The sequence below is a fragment of the Mirounga angustirostris genome, unplaced genomic scaffold (assembly GCF_029215605.1).
Source record: "Mirounga angustirostris isolate CCGP_5_RB_7025 unplaced genomic scaffold, mMirAng1.0.hap1 SCAF_10, whole genome shotgun sequence".
Lineage (NCBI taxonomy): Eukaryota > Metazoa > Chordata > Mammalia > Carnivora > Phocidae > Mirounga > Mirounga angustirostris.
The window spans coordinates 110,423,319-110,449,554 of NW_026991718.1; the positions used below are offsets into that span (position 1 = coordinate 110,423,319).

At 46.4% G+C, this 26,236-nt stretch overlaps 1 protein-coding gene across 1 annotated transcript; it reads left to right on the forward strand.

Moving 5' to 3' along the window:
- Positions 1 to 12,497: 12,497 nt before the first annotated feature.
- LOC135361797 (signal-regulatory protein beta-1-like) lies at positions 12,498 to 25,774 on the forward strand. Its single transcript, XM_064572929.1, has 6 exons — positions 12,498 to 12,614; positions 14,695 to 15,048; positions 17,507 to 17,824; positions 18,415 to 18,744; positions 23,792 to 23,899; positions 24,413 to 25,774. Exons 1-6 carry the CDS (start codon positions 12,545 to 12,547, stop codon positions 24,430 to 24,432), a joined length of 1,200 nt encoding a protein of 399 aa, XP_064428999.1. The 5' UTR covers positions 12,498 to 12,544; the 3' UTR covers positions 24,433 to 25,774.
- The last annotated feature ends 462 nt before the right edge of the window (positions 25,775 to 26,236 follow it).

Genomic DNA, 26,236 nt, shown 5'->3' on the forward strand with positions numbered 1-26,236 from the left:
TTTCATCTAAATGTAAAACTGTTCCAAAAAAGTAACTCTATTTTAAAAAAAAATGTCAACATCCTGTCCTCAGCTCAATGTCTGCCTCTTATGCCCCTTTGGGGGACAATGCAAAGAAATGTGTGGTGGAGAGATTTCCGTGTTTCTATACCCAGGTTTTATGTCACTTCACAAGTCTGAGGTTCCTTCTCTTCTTTCCTCTGTCCCCTGCTAGAGCTCACTCCAGAGCCAGGCACTCAGAGATTCATGAAGAAGCTGCTTCTTGGTCCCCCCATGATATTCATCCTAAACGTTTCCAATTAGTAAAGCCCAGGTTAGACCAAGTGGGGTCAGAGAAGCCTGGGTCCCTGGTTGAGGTGACGTAGCTTTAAGATCTCAGTGGAGGATTGCAGTTAATTCATGTCCTGAGCCCAAGGAATTGAGGTGGAAGGGGCTGTGCAGAGGGTGGGGGAGGCTGTGATGCACCAGGCCTGAGCAGATGGCTCTCAGCTGTCAGCTCTCTTTGGGATGGTCTCAGTTGAGCAGAGCCACCATGCCCAAGGTCATGCCTGAGAAACTTCCACATCCAGTGGCTCATCAACATGGGGATATAAAGGTCCAGCCTCTCACCCCAGCCCAGGACCAGTCTGAAGGAACATCTTAGCACCACAGCTCCATGGAAGATCAGCTGAGGTCTTCTTTGGGACTTCACTACAACTCAACTTCTTCTAAACAATTCTGCTCCCTTCTCCCTTCTCCTCTCCACCATTGGATCCTAAAGCACTCCCTGAAAATGACCTGCTTGTTAATATTCATCTCAGTGACTCTTTCCCAGGGAACCTGATGTGGAAGAGAGAGGCTGTGGTGGGTACCAGAAAAGGTGGGGATCCTTTTGTCTCTATGGGCCAAGCCAGTCATGGAAGGATGGATTATTTACACTACCACACCAAATATCATATACTACATACCAAACACATACGCCATATATAATATACCCTATACCACATACTACCTGCCAGTTCCATGTCATTTAAATATACCACATGCCACATGCCATATATTATATAGCACATACCATATCCCATATACCAAAGAGTTTTATATACAAGAGCAATGAAAATCAGAAAAATTGCGTTCTGAAAGGCGTGTGTGTAGACCACCCTCGATGAAGTAGAAGGAAGAGCTTAAAACAGGGAAGAGAAGTGAGGTGTAGCCTATTAGGAAGTAATAGTTTTTATTCATGCAGGAGATGATGATGGAGGTGGTGACATAGATTCAAGACGTATTTAGGAGGTAAAACTAACATTACTGGGTATGGGACAGACACAAATGCACAAGTGAGGGTGTAGAACATGGGTCCCTTCTTTTTTTGACCAAATGGGCAGAGGATTGCCACATACTGAACAGCATGTAGGTGAAGAAGAGAAAGTCCGAGTGCTACATATGAACACAGTTTTGAGTATTTGAGCCATACAAATGAAAATTTCAAGGTTAAATTAATATATAGGTCAGCCTCCAAGTAGTGAACTCAGGATTGGAAACTAAATTTCATCTGGTTACAAAGCCAGGGCTCTTGACCATCAAGGCACTAAAAATCCCAGGCTCTGAAGAGTTTAGAGTTTCATGGGAGGTGTGAAGTCTCCTTAAGTTGGGGGGAAGGGTAGGTTGTTGGAGGCTGGTGGAAAGATCCTGTCCAGCTATAAGCAGGAGCCATGGAGGGTTTCTCAGCATGGAATTCATCATCCCAAAGCAATGTGATAGGATGGTGACATCACTGGGGGAAGGGAGTCTTCTCATCCCCCATAGGCAGTTTGGGCCTGCTCTGCATTCTGCTCTTGTTCTAACACTTCTCCTGGCCTTAACATCCTGTTGATCCCTAAGAAGATGTGGGGCTCACAAGGAAGCAATACCAAAATAACCCTAACAGTCAGTACCTGACTATGGACCTGTGGACATTAAAGGGCACTCGCTGAGTGTGGGCTGAGAGTCCCTGGACATAACCTTTGTGCTTGGGCAGAGCCCATATCAGAGGTGAGAGAGAATGAGGCCAATATGCTGGTTCCTCTCTCTTTCTGAGGGCAGGCATTTCTCAAGTCCCTCCACTCCCTCCCTCCAGAGCTGGCCCTAGGCCCAGCACAGACAGCAGAGACCACCCTCACCTTCCAACACACAGGGTGTGTTGCTTCCCCTCTTGCAGAGTGTTCCCCCAGCCCCACTTTCCCTGTAGCCCCCTCCATCCTCTAAATCACAAATCATCACCATCTCCAAAACTCTAACCTCTTTCCCACACCATGTCTCTGGGCCTCTAAATCAGCAGGTGTACAGGTTGGGGAGACCTCAGATAGGACGAGGCTCAGGAAAGAGCACAAGCCTATGGATGTCATGCCCTTGACTCTGGAAATCCCAAGCATTTCAAACAGCAACTTCTGCACTTGTGGCCACCTTGTCTGTGCAGTTGGTAATCTTGAAGAAAAAGTGTTGCAGTCCCATGGTCCTCTCTTCACAATCCCCTTCCGCTGACATGATGGAGGCAGGGAGTCTTCTCTCCTCTGAGCACAGAGTCCTGGGCCTCTCCAACACAACACTCACCACCACAACGATGCCCATCCCTTCTTCCCCACCCTGCCCACCACTTTCATCCCTGCTGCGGACTCTGCTTCTAGGATTCACAGGTAAGTGGGCTCAGGTTTGTGGTAGGGACTCCCTTATGCTTGTTTACTGTGTTCTCCTCACCTGTTTACCTAGAATTTCTTGGGGGAGAATTTCTCTAGCCAGAATTTATAGAACTAGATTGGAAGGGCTCCTAGCTCACAAATCTTCCGGTGTCCATGTCTGTTCAACACCCTTTTGTTGAGGGAATGGACACACCCCCATGGTCACAGGCCTGGCCCAGCACACACATTAGAGCTCTCTTCCTCCTGCCCCCCACCTGAACAAAGATCCTGTCTTTTCAATTTATTACCACCACACAGATGCTACCTCTCAATGGAGAACAAATGTTGGAAAACATGAAATTATGAAGCAAGAGAAGAATCCACAATGCTTCCATCCAAACATAATCACTGTTAAAAATTTGCAGAGGTTTGCATGTTCATGGAATATTGGCTGGAAGTGGTCACTAGGGTCTCTCAGGTCAGTGATGGAAGCTGAACCCTGCAGGCTCTCCAGAAAACTAAGCAGCTCTGCCTCTGCTTGCTGAAAAAGCTAAACAAGAATGTGGAGTCTCTTCCCCAAGGCCACTGGTCCATGTTGGCAGAGGCTCTGAGTCCCAGTTGCCAAAGCAGAAGGCTTGAGGGATTCAGATCAGATGAAAGAGGAAGCCAAGACCATTATCTGAGTAAGGAAGGAGGAAGAAACCTTAGATGATTTAGAAAAGAGTAAAAACTTTTGAGACACCCAGACCCACTGGAGCACGTTAGCAAACATTTACAGAGGAATTAATACCAATTTTGTACAGTATCTTCCAGAAAATAGAAGAGGAGGAATCACTTCCCTACTCACTTCATGAGGGCATTATTACCTTGATAGCAAAATCAGATAGACTGTACATTAAAAAGATAATTACAGACCAATACCTCTCATGACTCTAAATGTAAGAATCCTCATAAAATGTTGTCAAATAGACTTTCACAATGTGTAGTTATATACCATGACTAAGAAGGATTTATTCTGGGCATGCAAAACTGTTTCACTGCTTACCAATCAATTATTGTAATCCATCACATCAACTGGTTAAAAAAGAAAAATTGCATGATCATATCAGTTGATGCAGAAAAAGCAATTGACAAATCTAAAACCTATTCATGATGCAAACTCTCAACAAACTAGACATAGCAGAGAATTTCCTTAATTTGATGAAGAACATCTACAAAAAAAAAATCCCTACAGCTATCATTATACTTAATGGCAAAAGACCAAATGTGGTTTTTTTTTTTCCCTAGATAAGGACTGAGGCAAAGATGTCCATTCTCAGAACTCTTATCCAACACAGTACTAGAAATTGTAGGAGAGAGAAGGACAGGAAGAAAGGAAGGAAAGTGAAGGAATGGAAAGGAAAAGAATGTACATTGAAAAGGAAGAAATGAAACATCCCTTGTTTGCTGATGACAAGATTGTCTACATGGAAAATCCCAAAGGATCTAATTATAAAAACAAAACTCTAGGGTTAATAAGTGAGTTCAGGAAGGATACAAGATCAGTACACAAAGATCAATTGTGTTTCTATATAATAAATAGACACATGACTAGTTCCATCAAGATCCCCCCAAAAAAGAGAAATACATAGGTATAAATTTCACATATGTGTAAGACCTATATAAAGAATGCTAGAAAACTGATCACAGCAATCAAAGAAGAACTTAAATAGAGATACATCCCATGTTCATGGGTAGGAAGACTCAATATTGTAAAGATGCCTTTTTTCCCCAACTTGACTTATGGATTAAATGCAATCCCAATTAAAATACGAGCAAACTATTTTATGGATATTGACAAGCCGATTTTAGTAGTTTAAGGAGCCAGAAGCCAACTCAGTGTTGTGGAAAAACAAACTCAAAAGACTGACACCAAGAATAAATAAATAAAGTAAAAAAAAAAAATTAAAAAAAGACTGACACCATTCAGCTACAAGACTTCCTAGAGGGGCGCCTGGGTGGCTCAGTCGTTAAGCGTCTGCCTTCAGCTCAGGTCAGGATCCCAGGGTCCTGGGATCGAGCCCCACATCGGGCTCCCTGCTCTGCGGGGAGCCTGCTTCTCCCTCTCCCACTCCCCCTGCTTGTGTTCCCTCTCTCGTTGAGTCTCTCTCTGTCAAATAAATAAAATCTTTAAAAAAAAAAAAAACAAAAACAAAAAAAAACAAAAAAACAAACAAACAAACAATAAAGACTTCCTAGAAAGCTACAGTAATCGAAACAGTGGCATTGGTGAGAGAACAGACACACAGATCAATGCAACAAAATAGAAAGCCCAGAAATAGACCCACATAAATACAGCCAACTGAACTTTGGAAAAGGACCAAGATAGTCTTTTCAACAAGTGTTGCTAGAATAATTGGACATCTAGACATCCATGTGGAAGAAAACTGATTCAAGACACATGCCTAACAGCCTTCATAAAAATAACCCAAATGTAAAACACAAGACTATAAAATTCCTAGAGTAACGTAGAAGAACATCTACATGGCCTTTGATATGGAAATTACTTTCTTTTATAGACTGACTTCATATTTGAAGCAGTTTTAGGTTCACACCAGAATTGAGCAGAAGGGACAGAGATTTCCCATAGGACTCCCTGCCCCCACACATCACAGCCACTCCCATTATGAATATCCTCCACAGAGTGACACTTTTATTACAAATGATGAACCTACACTGGTATGTCATTGTCATCCAAAGTGCATAGTTCACATTATGGTTCACTCTTGTTATTGTATTGTTTATGGGTTTGGACAAATGTAGAGTGATATCCACCTTTATAGTATTATACAAAGTAGCTTCACTGCCCTAAAAATCCTCTGTGTTCTGACTATTTGTCTCTTTCCACCCTCAGCCCTGGGAATCACTGATATATTTATTGTCTCCATAATTTTGCCTTTTCAGACTGTCATATAGTCGGAATCATGCAGTATGCAGGCTTATCCTTTTGATTAATAATAAGCATTTAAGGTTCTTCCATATCTTTTCAGGGCTTGATAGCTCATTTTTTAAGCACCGGGTAATATTCCACTGTCTGGGTGTACCACGATTTCTTTATTCATTCAGCTACTGCAGGTCATCTTGGTTGCTTTCAAGCTTGGCAATTAGAACTAAAGCTGCTACAAACTCTGTGGGGGAATCTGTTCCAGGCCTCACTCCTAGCTTCTGGTAGCCTTGGATGGCCCTAGGATTTACAGGAGCTTCTCCTGGTGTCTTCACATCACCCTCGCTCTGTGCATGACAGCTAACCTAAGCTGTGCCTGAACTCCTGGTCCCCAGGAACTATGAAATAATATATGTTTTCTTAAACCACTAAGTTTGAGATAATTTGTTTTTCAACAAGTTTCCTTGTGTATATAGTGCCTACTTATGCTCCAGGCCATCCTCCTATCATGATGCAGAAGAAAAGTACCCTTCCCCTTGCTGCACATTGGTCGCCTTCCCATCATCGCATACGGCAAACCAATTTGTAATGTTCCTAAATTTATGCCAGTCCATGTTGCCAAGAGAGTGTGTAAATAGACCCCAACTTGATGTAGAACCAGACCCTCAGAATATCTTGGACCCAGACATAGAACATGAGAAATAATGCAGAATTTCTTTCCAGGAACTTCAGGTGGAAGGTTCCAGGTGTACCAGCATGAAACTTTCCTCAATCCCATTCATTCTTTCATCCATGCATTCCTTCATCCACCCAGGCATCAAGCATGCATTCACTCAATGCATGCTCTCATTCAGCCATGCATTTACTCTTGCATGGATCTGTTATCAGGCACCTGAATCCTCCTCTGGAGCAGGGCCCTGGCAGGTGACCCATCTTCAAGGAGCTCCTGGGCTCCCACAGTGGACTTCAAATAGTAATTGTCTGCTTTCTCTGGAGTGTGTCAGTTCTCCCTATAGTGACAAGCTCCCAGGCTTCATCCTCCTTGGACTTGGTAGCTATTACCTGCCACGTGCAGAGATTCTATCCACAGAGTGTGCATCTCACCTGGATGGAGAACTGTCATACCTTCAAGGGAGCCGAGGAACCAACATCCAAGCAGAATAGTGATGGAACCTATACCTTGGAAATCTTGCATTCGGTGAATGTATTGGGGCAGGGGGACGAGTGGTGCTCACCTGTAAGGTGCAGCATGAGGCAAAACCTCCCATCCAGGCCAACCTCATGCTGTCCGCAGCAGCCCATGGCACATAACAGCACGTGGGAAGCGCAGGTAAACTCACCTCTACTGCTCTGAGCTCCTGGGTCACCCTTGTCTCCTGAGTGCAGTGAGGTATTTAAACTCACAGAGCCCCACTTGCTCTTTCCTTCTGCCCATTGGTAATTAGGTCCACAGATGCCTATCCTTATCTTTGTAGCTTTCCTTCTGGGCTTCAAGGTGCTGCTGGTGATGAGTTTCATAGTCACCTGCACTTGCAGGTGGCAGAAGCTGTAACAGGTGAGTTGGGGGGTAGGCCTTAGTACGTAAGGAGAGTGGTCATGGTCATTATCATGGACTGGCCAGAGGAGTCCAAGGTGAGCCCACTCTTACCCACAACACAAGCCAGGGGGGACCAGCCTCAAGGAAAGGCTCAGAACACTGTTGTTTTCTCTAAATGTCTGTTGGAGATCTCAGAGGCTTCCAGCTCTCATGCATCCTGCAGTGCCCTGGAGTTTGAAGGTTTTTCAATGAAGTCCCTTGGAATCCTGAGTTGGGGTCCAAGTTGTGGAGGTGGGATGAAGGTCAAAGCTTTGAGCTCTAATTCCAAAGAGTGCCCCCCTGTACTGATCTATATGTCAGTTTTCATAGGACTTATTTTTGGAATGAATAAGGGAAGTATTATTAAGATCTCCTAATGGAGCCAGTCCAGGGACTGGGAGGCTCCAACTAGTGGCAAAGGTGAACGTGGGTGTGGGAGAGGTCAGAACTGAGACAGAGGGCCTGGGGTGTAGTGAGTAGGGGGTCTTATTCCTGATCGGCACCATGATTCCAGGCATGCAGTTTCTGCCACACAGTAGGTGCTCAATAATATTTGGGGAATTAATATAAGAATGAATGAATGAATATTTCCCCAACTGCTCCTGCATGCTCTGCAATACATTGCCTCCCACTGTGTCCAAGAAACTCACATGGGGGGAGAAGCTGTTGCGCCCCATTCCCACGCTGTACATGCTCCCTTTCTCAAACCCCCTGATGTTCCTTCTCCCTGAGCTTCAGAGCTGAGTCAAGGATGGCCTTTGGTCTGAAGGACCGTGGGATGTCTGGACCCTGATGTATTGAGCTTCAGACTGGCCCTGCATCTGGGCAAAAGAGAATCAAGTGTGTCGAGGAAACCAGGTTTCCATTCTGCACTGATAAGAGCACTGCTTAATTACAGAGCGCATTTTACTTTTATTTTATTTTTTATGTTTTGTTATTTTTTATTATGTTCTGTTAGTTACCATACATTGCATCATTAGGTTTTGGTGTAGTGTTCCATGACTCATTGTTTGCAGATAACACCCAGTGCTCCATGCAATCCGTGCCCTCCTTAATACCCATCACCAAGCTAACCCATCCCCCCTCCCCCGAAAACCCTCAGTTTGTTTCTCCGAGTCCATAGCCTCTCATGGTTCATCTCCCCCTCCGATTCTCCCCCTTCGTTTTTCCTTTCCTTCTCCTAATGTCCTCCCTGCTATTCCTTATTTTCTACAAACAAGTGAACCCATATGATAATTGACTTTCTCTGCTTGACTTATTTCACTCCAGTTCCATCCACGTTGATGCAACCGTTGGGTATTCATCCTTTCTGATGGCTGAGTAAAATATTCCATTGTATATATGGACCAGATCTTCTTTATCCATTCGTCTGTTTTTTTATTTTGAATGTTAATTCTAGTATAGTTAAAATACCATGTTATATTAGCTTCAGGGGTAGAATATAGTGCTTCAACAATTTTGTACATTACTCCGTGCTCATCCTGACAGGTGTATTCTTAATCCCCTTCACCAATCACCCATTCTCGCACCCACCTCTCCTCTGGTGACCATCAGTTTGTTTTCTATAGTTAAGAGTCTGTTTTTTGAAAGAAGAAGATAGCAGAAGGGGAAGAATGAAGGGGGGGAAATCGGAGGGGGAGACGAACCATGAGACTATGGACTCTGAAAAACAAACTGAGGGTTCTGGGTATCTGCTCTACCCATCACTGGGTATAGCCTGGTGATGGGTATTAAGGAGGGCATGTTCTGCATAGAGCACGGGGTGTTATACACAAACAATAAATCGTGGAACACTACATCAAAAACTAATGATGTAATGTATGGTGACTAACATAACATAATTTAAAAAAAGAGTCTGTTTTTTGGTTTAACTCTTTTTTTTTCTTTGTTTTGTTTCTTCAATTCCACATAGAAGTGAAATCAGATGGTGTTTGTCTTTCCCTGACTGACCTATTTCATGCAAGGTTATACTCTCCAGCTCCATCCACGTTGTTGCAAATGGCAAGATTTCATTCTTTTTCATGGCTGAGAATATACCATTGAATATATATACTACCTCATTTTATCCGTTCATCTACGATGGTCACTTGGACTGCTTCCATAATTTGGGTGAGCACATTTTACCTTTATACAGAGCTTCTGCAAGTATGCTTTTATTTTAACACCTATGTATTTTAAAATCACTACATGGAATAAACATTTTTCAGTTCTGAAATATATAAGAAATACATTAAAAATCCTTAGTCCTATAATCAGATCTTTGCAAAATATTAACATTTTGCTGTGATTGTTCTGTTTCTTTTAAAAACACTGTTCTGAATTTGGAGTTTATCATTTCAAATTTGATTTTATAATTTCACAACATACTATCAATCCTTAAGCAATATACAATATTACTTGCATGTTTTAATTTTATATAAATGCTGTTATACTGTATACAGCATTCTGGAACTTTTATTTTTATGCTCAACACAGTTTGTGGGATTTCTTCATGTTGCTATATGTAGCTCTCTTTTATTAATTTTCCAGAATTCTGTGGCTCTCTATTATAAGAAAATGCTACAACTCAGGGATTCTTGTCAAGATGGTATGAAAGCTGAACCTGTTGTTTGGGTAATGCAACTTTGCAATGAGCATTTTTCTCTCTGTTTCCAGGGGCACACATTGGAGCGTCCCTCTAGCTGCTCTGCTTTGGTCCACAGAGCAAGAGTGTTAGTATCCTTTGGGAGCTTTTGTAATACCAAAAAAAGCTTTTAATTTTTGATGAGGTTTTGTTCTTCCCATTTATACCTTTGACCGAGCTTTATTTTTCTGAGCTGTGTGTGTGTCCGTCTGTCCGTGTGTGTGTCTGCATGTGTGCTATAAATAGTAAAAATCTTAAATTTTTTCTACCATTGGATAAATTATCCAGTACTCATTGATCGGCACAGTACCTTTGCTGTATACTAAACCACTCCATTAACGTGTGGTTCTTTTTATGATGTCTTACTGCCATTGTGGTTTGGGGCAGCTGTATTGGTTTCTAATTGAGCTTTGAACATCAAGATTATTCCAGCAAGCTTATCACACTCGGACTAGTGCTCATACTATGGACAGTCTCTTCTGTGTAACTCATAACATCAGTCAACTCACCTAGATTAGTTTTTACTTTCATTAAAGTTGCATATGCACTCGCTTCAACAGGCAAATAGTTCTATACGTTCTATATATGAAAACTGGAATCTCTCTACCTCCCTCTATTTTCCACCTCTCAGGGGAAACAGTTTTCCACTCTTCTAATTGATTATTTTTTGAAATGTTTTATTTATTTATTCATGAGAGTCAGAGAGAGAGAGAGAGGGAGAGGCAGAGGGAGAAGCAGGCTCCCCGCCTAGCAGGGAGCCCGATGCGGGACTCAATCCCAGGACTCCAGGATCATGACCTGAGCCGAAGGCAGACGCTTAACCATCTGAGCCACCCAGGCGCCCCTAATTGATTTTTTTTTTAAACTTCTATCTTTTTTTTTTTTAAGATTTTATTTATTTATCTGAGACAGAGAGAATGAGAGAGAGCACATGAGAGGGGGGAGGGTCAGAGGGAGAAGCAGACTCCCTGCCGAGCAGGGAGCCCGATGCGGGACTCGATCCCGGGACTCCAGGATCATGACCTGAGCCGAAGGCAGTCGCCCAACCAACTGAGCCACCCAGGCGCCCCCCTAATTGATTATTTTTAACTGAATCTAGTAGATGTTACAGCCAGATCTCATATAGCATCTTATATTATCACTTCTTGATCTCACCCGTAGGCATTATTCACTGACTTCCCCCTCCAGATGGTGAGGATACAGTGCTCTGTTACTCCAGACCCCACCACTACATGTGCATATTTCTACCCCACTACCTGAATATTTTAATTTTAGCTAATGTCATAGTCAGTGTCCACATTATAATGGCAACAACATTGTGCTTTATAACGCAATCTTGTAACATTCCCAGCTTTTGTTTGCATCCATCTGCTGATGTGTATTTTGGGTAACCACCACCATATTCAGGGTACAGAACAGTTTCATGGCTGCAGAGCTTACCCTTGTGCTGGCCTCTCTTAGTGACAGCCAGCCCCACCCAAACCTCTGGCACATGCCAATCTGTTCTCTATGACTTCGAGAATGTCATGGAAGTGGAGTCACACAGTGTGGACATTTTGAGAGTGATTTTGTTCACTCCACATGATGCTTTTGGAAACTTAGAAGCTGTGCACATGTAGATAAGTTTTTCCTTTTTATTGCTGAGCAGTATTTCCTGGTAGAAATGCACCACAGTTTGTTCAAACATTCACTTATTACTGTACATTTTGCTTGTTTCTAGTCTTTTGCCATTACAAAGAAAGCTGCTCTAAACATTCACAAACAAGTTTTCATGAGGATGCAGTCTTCCTATCTCTCAGACAAGTGCCTGGGAGTGTGATTTTGGGGACATATAACCCACTTCCTCTCCTGAAAAAGAGAAGAAATGATGTAAGCACATACAACTTCTTCTTTTTTATAGATTAAAGTGATCTCTACACCCAACCTAGGGCCCGAACCCACGACCACAATATCAAAAGTCACATGCTCCACCAATGAGCCAGCCAGGTGCCCTAAGCACATACAACTTCAGAGGTCCACCTGCACTGTGCATTGGGATGAAGTTTCACCAGTTACATCAATAAAAGGTTGGAATAGGGCACCTGGGTGGCTCAGTCGTTGAGCGTCTGCCTTCGGCTCAGGTCATGATCCCAGGGTCCTGGGATCGAATCCCGCGTCGGGCTCCCTGCTCGGCGGGAAGCCTGCTTCTCCCTCTCCCACTCCCCCTGCTTGTGTTCCTGTTCTCGCTGTCTCTCTCGGTCATATAAATAAATAAAATCTTTAAAAATAAATAAATAAAAGGTTGGAATAGGGAGTCATTTCTGTGTTTTACAGACCCTGGCGTACCTTCTTTCCTCCAGCTGAGTAGCTCTTGGTGGAGGCTGGTGCAGAACGAGGTCACATGCCAGCCACCCCCAATTGTCCAGAGCTCGGGTGGTGGGACACAGGACCAACTGCAGATGTTTCTTGGCCTGAGGCTCCCAAGTGTGGAATGGCCAAGAAGACCCCAAGATGGGGGGAGGGGCACAGTGCACAGAGTAGAGGCCCCAGGTGGGCAGGAAGCATCATTTCTGCTAGGTCTGTTCATGCTCTCTAAAACGTAAGAAGAAGCCTTTCTCACCATGTGAGGCCTTCTCTGCCTGACTTCTCTTTCACAATCCAGAAGCAGATTGCTGCCTCACAGCCGTGTCACTGCATCATAGATGCTTCCTCTTATATCACAGGACAGCGAGCTATTCGTCCCCACAGAACAGAGGCCCCATCTCCCCAGCACACACGTTTGCACAGAGCAGGGTCCTCAGGCCTCCACAATGTTGGCCTCTGGCTCCGGACCCTGTCCTCCTCCTTACCTGCTGCTGGCTCTGCTGTTGGGACTCACAGGTGAGCATTGCCTTGGGGAGACTCCCCATTCCCTGCCCCCTCAACCTTCCCCTGCCCCTGGACATTAAGGCCTCCAGGTAAGCACAGGTGTTCTACCCAGACCCTCCACAGAAGGCCAAGGACTGACTGTCATCTGAGAGCATGAAGTCAGGGATCTGAGCATTTCCTCTATGGATCCATCACCTGCAGCTAGTTACCAGATACAGCAATCTGTGGAAGAGAGGGGAAAATGAAACAAGACGAAATCGGAGAGGAAGACAAATCATAAGAGACTCTTAATCTCAGGAAACAAATTGAGGGTTGCTGGAGTGGAAGGGGGTGGGAGGGGAGGGGTGGCTGGGTGATGGACATTGGGAGGGTATGTGCTATGGTGAGCGCTGTGAATTGTGTAAGACTGATGAATCACAGACCTGTACCCCTGAAACAAATACACTATATGTTAATTTAAAAAAAGAAAAGAAAAGACAGTGCTGCTGGATACAAAAATGAGAGAATCTTCAGGGTGGGATGTATTTAAATAGGTAACCTGAGTGGCCATTGCTGATAATGGAGATTTATGCAAATATTATAAGAAGGTGGGGGAGTGAGCCATGTATTTTCTGGAGGAAGAGACTTCCTGAACATCATGGGAACAGCATGAGAGTAGAATCCTCCTTCTCTGTTTAAGGATTTGAGCTTTTACTCTAAGTCAAATGTTTACAATTGCAAGGTTTTGAAGACATAACTGACATGATCCAGCATGAGTTTTTTTTTTTTCAGTTAAGTTTGTTGGTTTAATTAAGATAGACATGTCTTTCAAGTTGTCAACGCCAAATGTGAAACTCCCATTCCATCGAGGTCCACCAAAGGCCAAACAAGCTCATATTATCTGTGTTGCAATTTGCCAGCAAAAAGATGACTTGAAATGATGGTTAAACTCGTCTAGTTTTGAATTATTCTAGCATTTGGTTGAGAAGGGGCTACCACAGAACATAGATATAAACAGCTAGATCATTCAAGAGCTCATTGCACTCATGGCAACAGGGAAAAGCAGTTTTAACCAAGATAGCAATCAAGAGAGGAAGGGGAAAGAGGTCAGATTATGGGTGCATGCAGAGAGGAGCTAACAGGATTTCCTAATGCATAGGATTTGGGGTGGGAAAGAAAAGCTCCAAGGGTTTGGGACCTGAGTGTCTGGGAAAATAAGGTGCCTCAGCTGAGATGTACAAGAATGTGGCAGAAATTGAGGGGTTGAGTATGGGACATGTTGACTGTGACAGACTTATTTCTAGCTAAAAAAAATGTCAAGTGGCTGGTTGGACACACAAATCATAGTTCAGGGGCAAGGCCTGGGCCAGAGATGGAAATAGGGAGATTATAGATATACTGATGAAAGAGTTTTCACCTTTCCCTGGCTCCTCTTGACCCTCTGGTCCTCTTCATTCTTCCCTCCCATATTACCTCCATTTCTCCCTCCATGGTGCATTCCTGTTTCTTCCCATTTTGGTCCTAGCAGTTCAGCTTGCCGACCCCAATCTTCTTCTCCAGACTTAGAAACCAAAGTGCCTGATGTTCTTGGCACACCCAAGACCTGCCTGTAATAGCACGTGCCCTCCTTAGGAGGCAAGTTTGGTTGCAAATACTGTTAAGTGCATGGGTTCACTCTGCAAGGGTGAACCACAGATTTTCTCCCTGAGGAGTAGTTAAGAAATGGAAATGAACACTGGGTGTATGAGTCGAGCCATAGCAGTCTGCTCCTCTGATTTAAATCCCTGCCTGGTTTTTAGGACACTTCAAGTAAGCAGGAATGATTTTGCATTTCTCGATGTCTCCAGGCACTAGCTAGTCAGCAAGGCAGGATATCCAACTGCAAAGCCAAACCTGCTCTGTGCCACATCACTGAGTCTCTCTGAGTCTTCGTTTCCTCATGTGTGATACGGTCTCACGTTACAGGCTCGTGATGAGGGCTGCATGCCACGTCCATGCAACGTGCCTAGGTCAAGGCCCGCTCACGGTGCGCACTCACTCACTGAGCTATTGTGGATACACACGTGAGGAGACACCCAGGATCACGTCAGGATGATCTTTGTTTTCCCTCCAGGTGTGGCAGGTGAGGCGGAGCTGCAGGTGATCCAGCCTGAGAAGTCAGTGTCTGTCGCAGCCGGACAGACAGCCACTCTGCACTGCACCCTGACCTCCCTGCTCCCCCTTGGGCCGGTTGAGTGGTTCAGGGGAACAGGGCCAGCCCGGGAGTTAATCTTCAGTTTCAGAGGAGGCCGCTACCCCCGAGTGACAAATGTTTCAGATGCCACAAGGAGAAACAACACGGACTTTTCCATCCGCATCAGTAACATCACCCCAGCAGACGCTGGAACCTACTACTGTGTGAGGTTCCAGAAAGGGAACCCTGATGTGGAGTTTAAGTCTGGACCAGGCACTCAACTCATAGTGAGCGGTGAGTATGGCCGGGGGCTCATTTGTCCCCTGGTTGGGACAACAAGTCAATAAGAATGCCCTCCATTGTCTGAGCAACAGCTAAGGATCAGGTTCTGAGGTGGGTGCCCCTGACTTCAGCCCCTTCCAGAGATCCGGGAGTTGAGGCCTGGGGAGGTCATGCTATTTGTTCAAGGTCACAAGGCTGGAAAACAGTGGGAAAATCTAGAACTCCAGTCTGCGGGCCCCACTACTCTTCCCTTTTCCAATCCTGAGCAGCCCTCTTGTCCAGGAATGAGGGACTAATAGTCTGAATGACTTGCTCAGTCGTATGGCCCAATGTTACTCTTGCCTCCAGAGAGTGCTCCCCTCCATGTGGCTGACTCTTCTCTACTCAGCACTTACTGAGCACCTGCTGTGTGCAGGCTCCGCTCTGGGTGCTGGGGAAGCAGCAGGGAACAAAACAGACAAGGGCTCCTCTCTCATGAAGCTGACATTCCCTTCCTTTCCTGTGGACCAAGGCACTCAGGGCAGGGAGGTGGGACAACGTCTTTCTTTCTCAGCTTCAGAAGAATCAAAGTGAGAATAGACACAGGCTCACTGTTTACTCTGAGAGCCCAGGTTGGAGAAGATGCCAGAGGTTGGGCATTTGCTGTGGGTCTGTCCAGAAAAGCTCCATGCAATTCCGGGACTGACTCACATAATAGCGACTGAATCTCCCCACAGCCCGTGGACAGAGGCATGAAGGTGGCTGTATCCTGATTGGGCAGGTGTTACAGAAGCTCCCAGTGGTACTTCCCATGCCTGGACACCAGCACTAGTACGTGGCTCCACCACCAGGCAGATCTGTGCCTCCTAGGAGAACACTCCTTCCTCCTCCCCAAACTGCCCACACAGGTGATGCCCTGGATGAGAATGGATGGAGTCAGAAGGGACCATCTCAGCCCCTTTTACAGATGAGGACACTGAGGCTCAGCAGATCTGGCCTGAGCAGGGAAGGGAACCACAGCCTGGCTCACAGCCCTGCTCTCTGCACACTCACTGTGCTGGCCAAAGTGGGAGAAAGCTCCAACCCTGTCCTTGAAACTCTTGTAAATCTTGTTCTCTTTTTCAGCAGTAAGCATTAAGAAAACTCACAGGGAGAGGTGGGCTAGCTTTGCACCCCCAGATCAGACAGATATGCAAACATCTTGTAAAGTGTTGAGCCTGTTCCTGGAGGGCATGGCTCCACACATGTAAGAGTATCAGGAGTCTTTCCCTGTTGTGTGGTGTTGATCGTTCACTGAGCAGCCTGGGCCAGGAACCTGGACAGAACAGAGGGTCCCCGCAATCCCAGCAAACTGGGCAGCCCATTCCTGGTTCTGCAGCCTGAGGATGACTGGGAGGCACATCCTGGAGGATGTTTTGGGTCCCCTCAGCTAAAGTGCATATTCTAGACTCAGCTGTCGGGACCCCACGTCTTCCCTCTGTTGTAACAGAGTCAGCAGGTCTGGGCACCCCGAGGGACCCCTCCCCATAAGTGCTTGCAGTGGAGAATCTCAGAGGGAACAGGAGGGTGGCGGGCACTGTCAGGCTGGAGAAGGTGAGACACTTGCTCTGTTGTGGATGAAACAGTTGGAGGCCACAGGAAGTCCCCTGGGAGGCAGTGAGGTGTGAGGAGCAGCCCCTTTGTAACTGGACCAAAGTGGGTTGGCTCCTCGGTGAGGTAGAGACAGAGACTGTCCAGGGGGTGCGCTGGTACCCACAAAGTTGTCTTTATTTGTACAGATAAGGGATCACAGGGAATAATTTCCAAAGCCATGATGCTAAACAAGGGCAAACAGACTCTATTGATTAGGGTTGAGATGAATATTCCGAGGGGGATTTTAACTATAATGAGGTGGAGGTTGCTGTCAGCCGCTTTCTGATTCATCTGCTCCTTTCCATCTGCATTTCAGTGACAAATTCTAAGCAAAACCGCTTGCATTCCCTCACTTTCCTCTCCCTGCAACCCCGGGAAGGAGAAAGGCATGCTGTCCCATGTCACAGAGGAAGAGCCACGCGGTGTCACGGCCACCCCTCCCGTGGACTGGCCAGCCTGGTCCCGGCTTCCATGGGGGTCCCGCCACACCCCTGCTTCCCCTGCACGGACTGCTGCACAACCTCTCTGAACTCAGTGAGGTTTGCAGGGAGGCGGCTAGGATGGTTGATACCAAGAGTGAGACCCAACAGGAATGTTGTTCCGGTGCCCAGATCGGTGGGAAGTCACCTGGCAGAGGCAAGAAGGGGGACTTGAACTCAGGCCTGGACCTGCACCTGGGCCCTGCTCCCTGACTCGGAGTTCAGCTCTGGAACCTCAGGTCCTCCTCTGTGGGATGAGGGGATGACACAGCCCTCCCCACGCTATCAGAAGGGCGGAGGGTTCTCCACAGTGTCACACGCGTATCCTTGGTGCTGATGACCACAGTCATGCTTACTGTTCATAAATGCTCCTCTTGTAGCCAAACCCTCTCCCCCCGTGGTGTCGGGTCCCACGGCCAGGGCCTCGCCTGAGCAGACAGTGAACTTCACCTGCAACTCCCATGGCTTCTCCCCCAGAAGCATCACCCTGAGATGGTTCAAAAACGGGAATGAGCTGGCAGCCTCCCAGACCACCGTGGACCCAGAGGGAAACAGCACTTCCTACAGCGTCTCCAGCACAACCAGGCTGGTGCTGGCCCCGGGGGACGTTCGCTCCCAGGTCATCTGCGAGGTGACCCACGTGACCCTGCAGGGTCCTCCTCTTCGTGGGACTGCCAACTTGTCTGAGGTCCTCCGAGGTAGATGCCCCTCACCCCCAGCCCAAGCCCGGGTCTGGCCCCCAAGTCTCGAGCCTGCCCCTCCCCCCACTCTCTGCCCCAGGTGGTCCGTTGCCTGGAGTCTGACTCCTGACAGACCCTCCCAGTCACCCTGCACCTAGGTGTACGGTCCCCTCCTATGGTTTTTCATGGCAGCTGGGGGGTGAACACCTATCATGTGCCAAGCACTGTGCTGGGTAGGTCATTTAGTTTAACATAGCAATTCCAATTATTGAGCACCAGCTGTAATCCACGCCACCGTGTGCTTGGTGATGTCATTTATTTTGCTGATTATTCTATTCCGGCTGCATGCCACGGGCTGAGGATCTTGATTTCATTCATTCTTACCCTAATAGGAGCTACCAGTCCTTGAGCACCTACTGTGTGCTGGGCACTGTGCTTAGGGATTTCATTCATATGCAAAGGCTACCCTCAGTGTTTGAGCACCAGCTGCATGCCTAGCCCTGTTCTGGGTGATTCCCTTGCTGTGTGGGGGGAGCTAAGTTCTCGAGCCCCTCCCCCGTGATCTGTCTGTTCCATGAGGTCAGAGCTTCTGCTCTGTGCTCTTTCAGTTCCGCCCACCTTGGAGGTTTCCCAGGAACCCGTGGCAGGGGACCAGGTGAAGGTCACTTGCCAAGTGAAGAAGTTCTACCCCCAGCGCCTACAGCTGACCTGGCTGGAGAACGGAAACATGTCCCGAACAGAAACGGCCTCGACGGCCTCGACGGCCTCAAACCTCATAGAGAACAAGGATGGGACGTTTAACTGGACGAGCTGGCTCCTGGTGAACTCATCCGCCCACAGGGAAGATGTGGTGTTTACCTGCCAGGTGCAGCATGACCGGCAGCCTGCGGTCACCAAAAACCATACCCTTGTGGCCTCTGCCCACCAGAAGGACCAGGGTGAGACCTCAGTGATCCTGTTCCTAGCATCCTGCCCCTGCTCCCTCACCTGACAGTGATAAGTCACCACGTCTGGCCAGCCACCCCCTCCTCCTGTTCTTTCTCACCTGAGCATGGTCTCTATCCCTTCTAGATCTTTCCATCCTCACCCCAGCAAATGTACGTACATGCCACTCTGAAATTCTGGAAGGGATCCTGAGGACCTAGAGTTTTGAGTCTTGACCAGTCTCCCGGGTGACTGTGTGTGGTCACACCTGGGGTCTCCTTTCTCCCCTTATTTGTGACAACAGACTGGCGATATTCATGATCATTCCCAGCACACTTACTTTATGCCAATTCCAGTTCATTGCAGGTCTCCCTTCCTGCTTAACCAACCCTGTGACCTGGAATTTTACAGAAGGGACTCAGGGAGCAATGAGGGACAGATGGTGATGATATCCTGCCCTTAGGCCAGCTGCTGAGCTAAGCTAGTCTAGGGAAACTTGAGTCCCTGAAGACGGACCAGCAACCTGTACAAAAAAAACAAAAACAAACAAACAAAAAAAGCATGTGTTAATTATAGCAGCAGGGCATTGTCCCAAGGAACTATGGAGTCCCCTTTCTACAACCCAAACATTCCTTATTTCTCTCTCATGTAACATCAGGAGGAGGTTGAGCCAGGTTTCCAGCAGTCTTTGTTCCAGAAGTTCTTTCAAAGGCCCATGTTCTTCCTAACATGCCCTATGACATTGTCCTCATGGCTGGGTCAACACTGGGTCAACGAGTGTTCCTGTCCCTGCTGGCTGGGACAACAGAGAGGGGAAGGCGAAAATGAAGGATTTCTCTTAAAACCAGGGGTATGTAGAAGTTGCATAGTTGTGTCTAATAATGGCTTAGTCGTGAATGCACTTCCAGTTTCAAATGGAGTCGACAATTGTGTGGTCATGTGATTAATGACATTATTTTTTCTATAAAACCAATACTATCACACTCTTAGTAAAATTAATAATAATTCCTAACATCATCTAAAATGGAGTATAGATTCCAATTTTTCAAAGCTGCTTCTCTTAACTTTATTTTGTGGACCTAACTTGGTTTTAATTCACCTGTAAGTGCTTAAAAGAATTTTCCTGTGAAACACCTGCATCTCCACCATTCTTTCTTTTGATTTGGAAAGAATCTGAACAGCTAGGGCTACTCAAATTCTTCAATTCATGTTGGATGCCTGTGGTAAGCTGTGCTTTTGAGAAATTTGGTCCTTTTTCTCTGAATTGTCAAATCTCTGCACATAGAGATGCTCATAATATTACCTGGTTATCCTTCTGATGTCTGTAGGGTGTTCAGTGATATCCCATTTCATTCCTGATTTTGGAAATGTGCCAATTCTCATTTTTTTCATCGTCACAACTGCTAGAAGTTTCTCAAATTTATCAATCTTTTCAAAGAACCCACTTTTGTTTCAGTGATTTTCTCTATTGTTTGTTTTTAATTTCTGCGCTTTTTCTCCTCTTTTTTTATTTCCTTCTGCTTCCTTTGGGTTTATTTTTCTCCTCTTCACTTTTTGAAATGGGAACAAAGGTTATTGAATCTACACTTTTCTTTGTTCAAATGCCATGACTGGGCCTCCTTCTGTGCTTGGGGAGTCAGGAGTGTGGAGCCAGGATACCTGGTGTGTGTTCTTCCTCCAGTTTGGAAGCATCTAGCCCACCTGCCTTCCTCTTCCATCTGAAAGATTCCTCCATGCTTGGACCGCATGTGATTTCCAGGGGGCAGGCTTGTTCTGAGCCAGGAGAGCAGGAAGAGATGAGTCTACACATTCTCCTATGGACCAGTTTGGGTTTGGTGTTCAGTCTTTGGTCTTTCACTGGGGCTCAGGCCATAGCCATTACTTCTGGTGCTTCCAGGATGTCTGAACTAGGAATCTTCCATTGTGCTAAGGCTGAGAATAGATTTTAGGGTTGTCTGGGTTGGCAGCTGGAGCTATGTGCAGGATGCCTATGGGATCCTGCTGTGCCAGGATGCCACAGCCTCCCCTGGGCGTCCCAGGGCTCCAACCACTGCCATCCCTTCTGGATCCAGTGGGTCTGGCATAATGATGCATATCTTTTTCTACATGTCTATGGTATTGAGGTATTTCACAATACTTCTAGCCTAAAAGAGCTCCCTTCTCTCAGTATAGCATGACCACGTATGTTACTGGGACTTGGGGATGGTTGGGGATATGGATGGTTTGGACCCTGGGAGAGAGGCTCTGAGTCCTCTGATCTTTCTGGTTCTTCTTTCAGGACCCCAAGTTTGCCTCCTCCATTTTTCCTTCTCCCCCTCACCACTCAACTCTGAAACAGCATCTCTTCCTTCCTTTTTGCTTTTACCCCTGAAGTCATGCATTCTAAACCGTGCCTGTCCCTTTTCTTCACACCTATCTTTTTAAAACTTCCCTGCCTCCTTGTATTAAGTTCCTCTTGCTGCTGTAATAATTAGAACACGCTTAGTGACTTAAAACAACACACATTTTTCCTTCCATTTCTAGACAAGAAAGTCCTAAATGGGGTAGCACGACCGGGTTCCTTCTAGGGACTCTGGGGGAGAGTGTGTGTCCTTGCTGCTCCAGCTCCTAGAGGCAGCCCCACCCCTTGGCCAAGGGCCCCGCACCCTCCGACCTCTGCTGTGATCATCATGCCTCCGGCTCCCACTGGCCTGCCTCCCTCCTTCCCTGGGACGGGTCTCTGTGATTAAATTGGCTCCACTCCGAAAGTCCAGGATAATGACCCACTCTAGACCCTAGCTAATTACCATGCAGGCTCTCCTGCCATGTAAGGTACCATATAGTCAGACTCTGGGGGTCCTGGGCCAACTCCCTTTAGTCAGGCATACCTTGAAACCCCTTCCTATGATCTGTGTCCTGATCTTCAGGACACGTTTCCAAATTTTCTCAATTAAACTTGATTTAATATTGGCGGTGAGATTTCCAAATAACTGTCAGGCTCCTTGGCTACCTGCCCTTGTCTGTTTCTCCTGCCCTTTCCTGTGGTTGGTGAAGGTGGGAGGGGAATGGCATAAGGGATGTGCATTTGGATTTGGAGATTATTCTCTTCTGTCTATCAGAGATTTTGCAGTTTGGGCATTGATCTTCAAGGACTAGTGAGAGCCAGTTTTCCATAGAATTGACTGTCCTTTTATTGTTTTTCCTCTGGGTTGAGAGGCCATATTTGGAGATGAGTAGCTAAGCTGTGTGTTGTCCTCAGCAGCCCACTAGTGCCCAGAGGGCTTTGAAAGCCTTGGCCCCAGTGTCCCTACCCCACATATCAGCATCGATCTCCCATATTTCCCCATCAGGGTCCTATTCTGGTAGAGCAGGTGCAGTGTAGCTGAGAATTCAATCCTCTCTGTAGCACTGATACTTTATGATTATGTTGGACCCAACTGTGTCCTCGGCTTTTTCTGCCCTCCCGTCTAGGAGGTAACCGTCTGCACTGTTGCCCCTCAAGTCCTCTGACTTTCATACATAACCTTTCATGTGAGATCAGTCAGTCTTCACTTTGCATTGTCTTTCTCTGAAGGATTAATGCCCAGCAACAGCCACCCAACCCGTACTCCTTATACTTACCAACTCCTTTCCAGAATGCCAAGGTACGTCACTCCTCTGCTTACACCATTGCAGGTCACCGTGGTGAGGTTTCAGCAGAGACAAGAGCAGGACAAGCTGGCACCTACCCTGCTCTACCTCCTCCCTGGGCTGGGGGCCTCTTGGCCAGCCAACTGATAAAAACCCTGCTCCAGGTGTGCCCATTAGAGCTGGCTTTCTGGACCCCACCCAAACAAACTCCACACATCAGGTGACTCAGGAAGCAGACTCTCAGATGATATGAGAAGGGGGAAAGCTCACTGTGGAGCACTGTGTGATCCACATGTGTGAGAGGGGAATGGAGGCAGAACTGGCAAAGGGAGATGTTGAACACAGTGCAGCCCAGCAAGACTCAACCTTGGACAGAGAGCTGGGGAGCCGATGCTCTTCGTGAGTTGTTTTAAATGGAGAAGATTGGCTAAGCCTCTGTACCCCCACTTCTTCCAGCCCTCTACTGTAGGTTGCCTTCTAGAAGCAGGTGCAAACATGGGCAATACAGCTCTTTCAACTGAGAGAAAGTCCGGGGGCCCACCCAGCTGAGACCTGCCATCCTCCAGCACGCCAAGGGCAAATGTGGCGAGGTCTCTGCTCCTTCCTTTAAGATTACTCCATATATTTCAAATTTTATTTGCATTTCTTTATTGAAATATAAAAGCAAAAATGGGTCATTGCAGAAAGTCAAAGGATCTGAAGGTGTATTTACAGATCCAACCTCTATATCCAACAAACGATGTCAGCTGATATTGGCACTGTGGTCCAGGTGGGCTGGATGGTGTTTGAAACGCTCCTGAGCATTAGACCCCATTTCCTTGTCTCCCCAGGGTGTTGTCCAGGCAGCAGGCCTCCTGAGGTCAGGTCATCCTGGGACCTCCTTCCTCACCTCTGTACATGGAGTCTTTAAGCCCTGTGCATGGAGCAAAGCAGGGCAGCCTTGCCCCTCACTGACCATGACACCATCTGTTCTCACTCCACTTGAGGCCAGGCTGACATTTGTCCCTATTCCCCAGAGAGTTTGGATTTGTCCTGGTCCAAAGACAAGGTCTCAGAGTCATCCTGCAGGACAGCAGTGAGGGATTTCCCGGGGTCTGAACCACCTCATCTTTTGACCCTCTGTAAACTATGAGCCTGTTCCCTCATCAGAAAGAGCGTATACAACCTGCCCTATGGGTGTGAGGACCAATTCAGTAAACCAAACTTACATGTTACTGAGTGCTCATTCTCCCCCACCTCTTCCCTCAAGAAGGACACCTGGCAGTAAGAAAGGGGTGAGTGAGATGAAGAACTTCTTGCCCCAAATCTGCCTTGAGCTTGAGTGCAGGGGAAGAGATTCATGAGCTTCAGAGCATTGATTAGCTTGAGTTGCTTCAGAGAGAGTACGTGGAGGCCCCAGGGAATGGACTCCTGGGTCCCCCTCTCATGGTGCCTGTGTCCATTCTTTTCCAGACCCAAGGCTATCTACTCCACTCCTGGTGGCTGTCACCCTCGGCCCAAAGCTGCTGCTGCTCATCACTGTCTCTGCCATCTATGCCTACAGGAAGAGAAGGCCTGCATGTAAGTTGTGGGTCAGGGATGGCAAGCAAATTTCAGTCCCAGAAGGAGCCAGGTCAGGAAGATGGGCAGTGCACAGGTCACACAAAGTCAGCACCCGCCTGGAGTAAAGAGCAGGACACATCTATCTCCATACCCTCAGGAATCTCTGGGATCCCTCTGAGATGTTCCCAATTCCCAAGAAGTATGTGGGGATCTGTAGCAGGTGCGTGGAGTCAAAGGCTATCAAGGGATTTGCACAGAATCTTAGCGATTCTGGGAAGGAAGTGTGCAGGGGGCTGAATGAGAGGCAGCTGGGTGGGAGGAACCCTTGCAGACAATCTCTAAATTATTTGAGCACAAGGAGTCTACATCTAAGAGAATGCTGACAGGTGCCGGATGGCGGCTCTAAGGATGGCTCCTGCCTGACCCTCTGTGGGACAGACAAGAGGGAATGGGGATGGGGATCAGGCCCTAAGGGATGAAGGCTTAGGTGGCAGAGTCCTATATCAGGGGTTGTCTGTCCTCTCACAACAGGTGTCCCAGGAGGAAAATAGCGTGGAGGACATAGGAGACACATGGGGAACATTTCTGGAATGATGAGCAGATAATTAACTGTGGTGAACATGGGTCCTACAGCACTTACCTTCCTCCCCTGCTACATGCCACCCTCAGTCTCTGCTGCCTCCTTCCTTCCATGAGGGACCCAGCCTAAGAGAAAGAACAACTAGAAGCTTCCACAACTCTGCTCCAAATGCCTTGCTTCCCCCAGAGACCCAGCTGCCCACACCTCCTGCTTCTCCTTCTCAGAGTCTTTGATGCCCCCAGAGCTGGGTCTTCATACCAGGTCCTCAGGAGGGGCCATGGGAACTTGCTCTGGGGACTGACGCAGAGACTTGTGAGAAACAAGTCACATCTACACAGACCAGGTATCTCTCATCCATCTTCTGGGGACTGTGGCCACAAACTACACACTTATGTCCATGCTCTCAGGAGTTATTCCTGCCAAGCCCCAGCCTCTCCAGCCTTGGTGAGGTTCTCTATTGGGTCTTAAATAGAATGCATCCGAGGTATCTTATGGTTTTTTGTGCTATTGTAAATTGAATCATTTCCCTAATTTCTCTTTCTACAGTTGCATTGTTAGTGTATAAGAAAGCAACTGATTTCTGTGCATTGATTTTGTATCCTGTCACATTACTGAATTGCTGTATGAGTTCTAGTAATTTGGGGGTGGAGTCTTTTGGTTTTTCCACATAAAGTATCATGTCATCTGTGAAAAGAGAGAGTTTGACTTCTTTGCCAATTTGAATACCTTTATTTCTTTTTGTTGTCTGATTGCCATTGCTAGGACTTCTAGTACTATGCTGAACAATAGTGGCGAGAGCGGGCATCCTTGACGTGTTCCTGATCTTAAGGGAAAGGCTCCCAGCTTTTCACTATTAAGGATGATATTTGCTGTGGGTTTTTAATAGATGGATTTTATGAACTTGAGGAATGTTCCCTCTATCCCTAAACTATGAAGAGTTTTAATCAGGAAAGGATGCTGTATTTTGTCAAATGCTTTTTCTGCATCAATTGAGAGGACCATACGGTTCTTCTCCCTCCTCTTATTAATGTGTTCTATCACATTGATTGATTTGCGAATGTTGAACCACCCTTGCATCCCAGGGATAAATCCCACTTGGTTGTGGTGGATGATCCTTTTAATGTATTGTTGGATCCTATTAGTTAGGATTTTGTTGAGGGTTTTGGAATCCATATTCATCGGTCTGAAATTCTCCTTTTTGATGGGGTCTTTGCCTGGTTTGGGGATTAAAGAATAAACCTAACCAAAGAGGTAAAGAATCTATACTCTAGGAACTACAGAACACTCATGAAAGAAACTGAAGAAGACACAAAAAGATGGAAAAATATTCCATGCTCATGGATCCGAAGAATAAACATTGTTAAAATGTCTATGCTACCCAGAGCAATCTCTACCTTCAATGCTATCCTGATCAAAATTCCAGTGACATTTTTCAAAGTGCTGGAACAAACAATCCTAAAATTTGTATGGAATCAGAAAAGACCCCGAATCGCCAAGGAAATGTTGAAAAAGAAAAACAAAGCTGGGGGCATCACGTTGCCCAATTTCAAGCTATATTACAAAGCAGTGATCACCAAGACAGCATCGTACTGGCACAAAAACATATAGATCAATGGAACAGAATAGAGAGCCCAGATATGGACCCTCAACTCTATGGTCAATAATCTTCAACAAAGCAGGAAAAAATATGCAATGGAAAAAAGACAGTCTCTTCAATAAAAGGTGCTGGGAAAATTGGACAGCTATATACAGAAGAATGAAACTCGACCATTCTC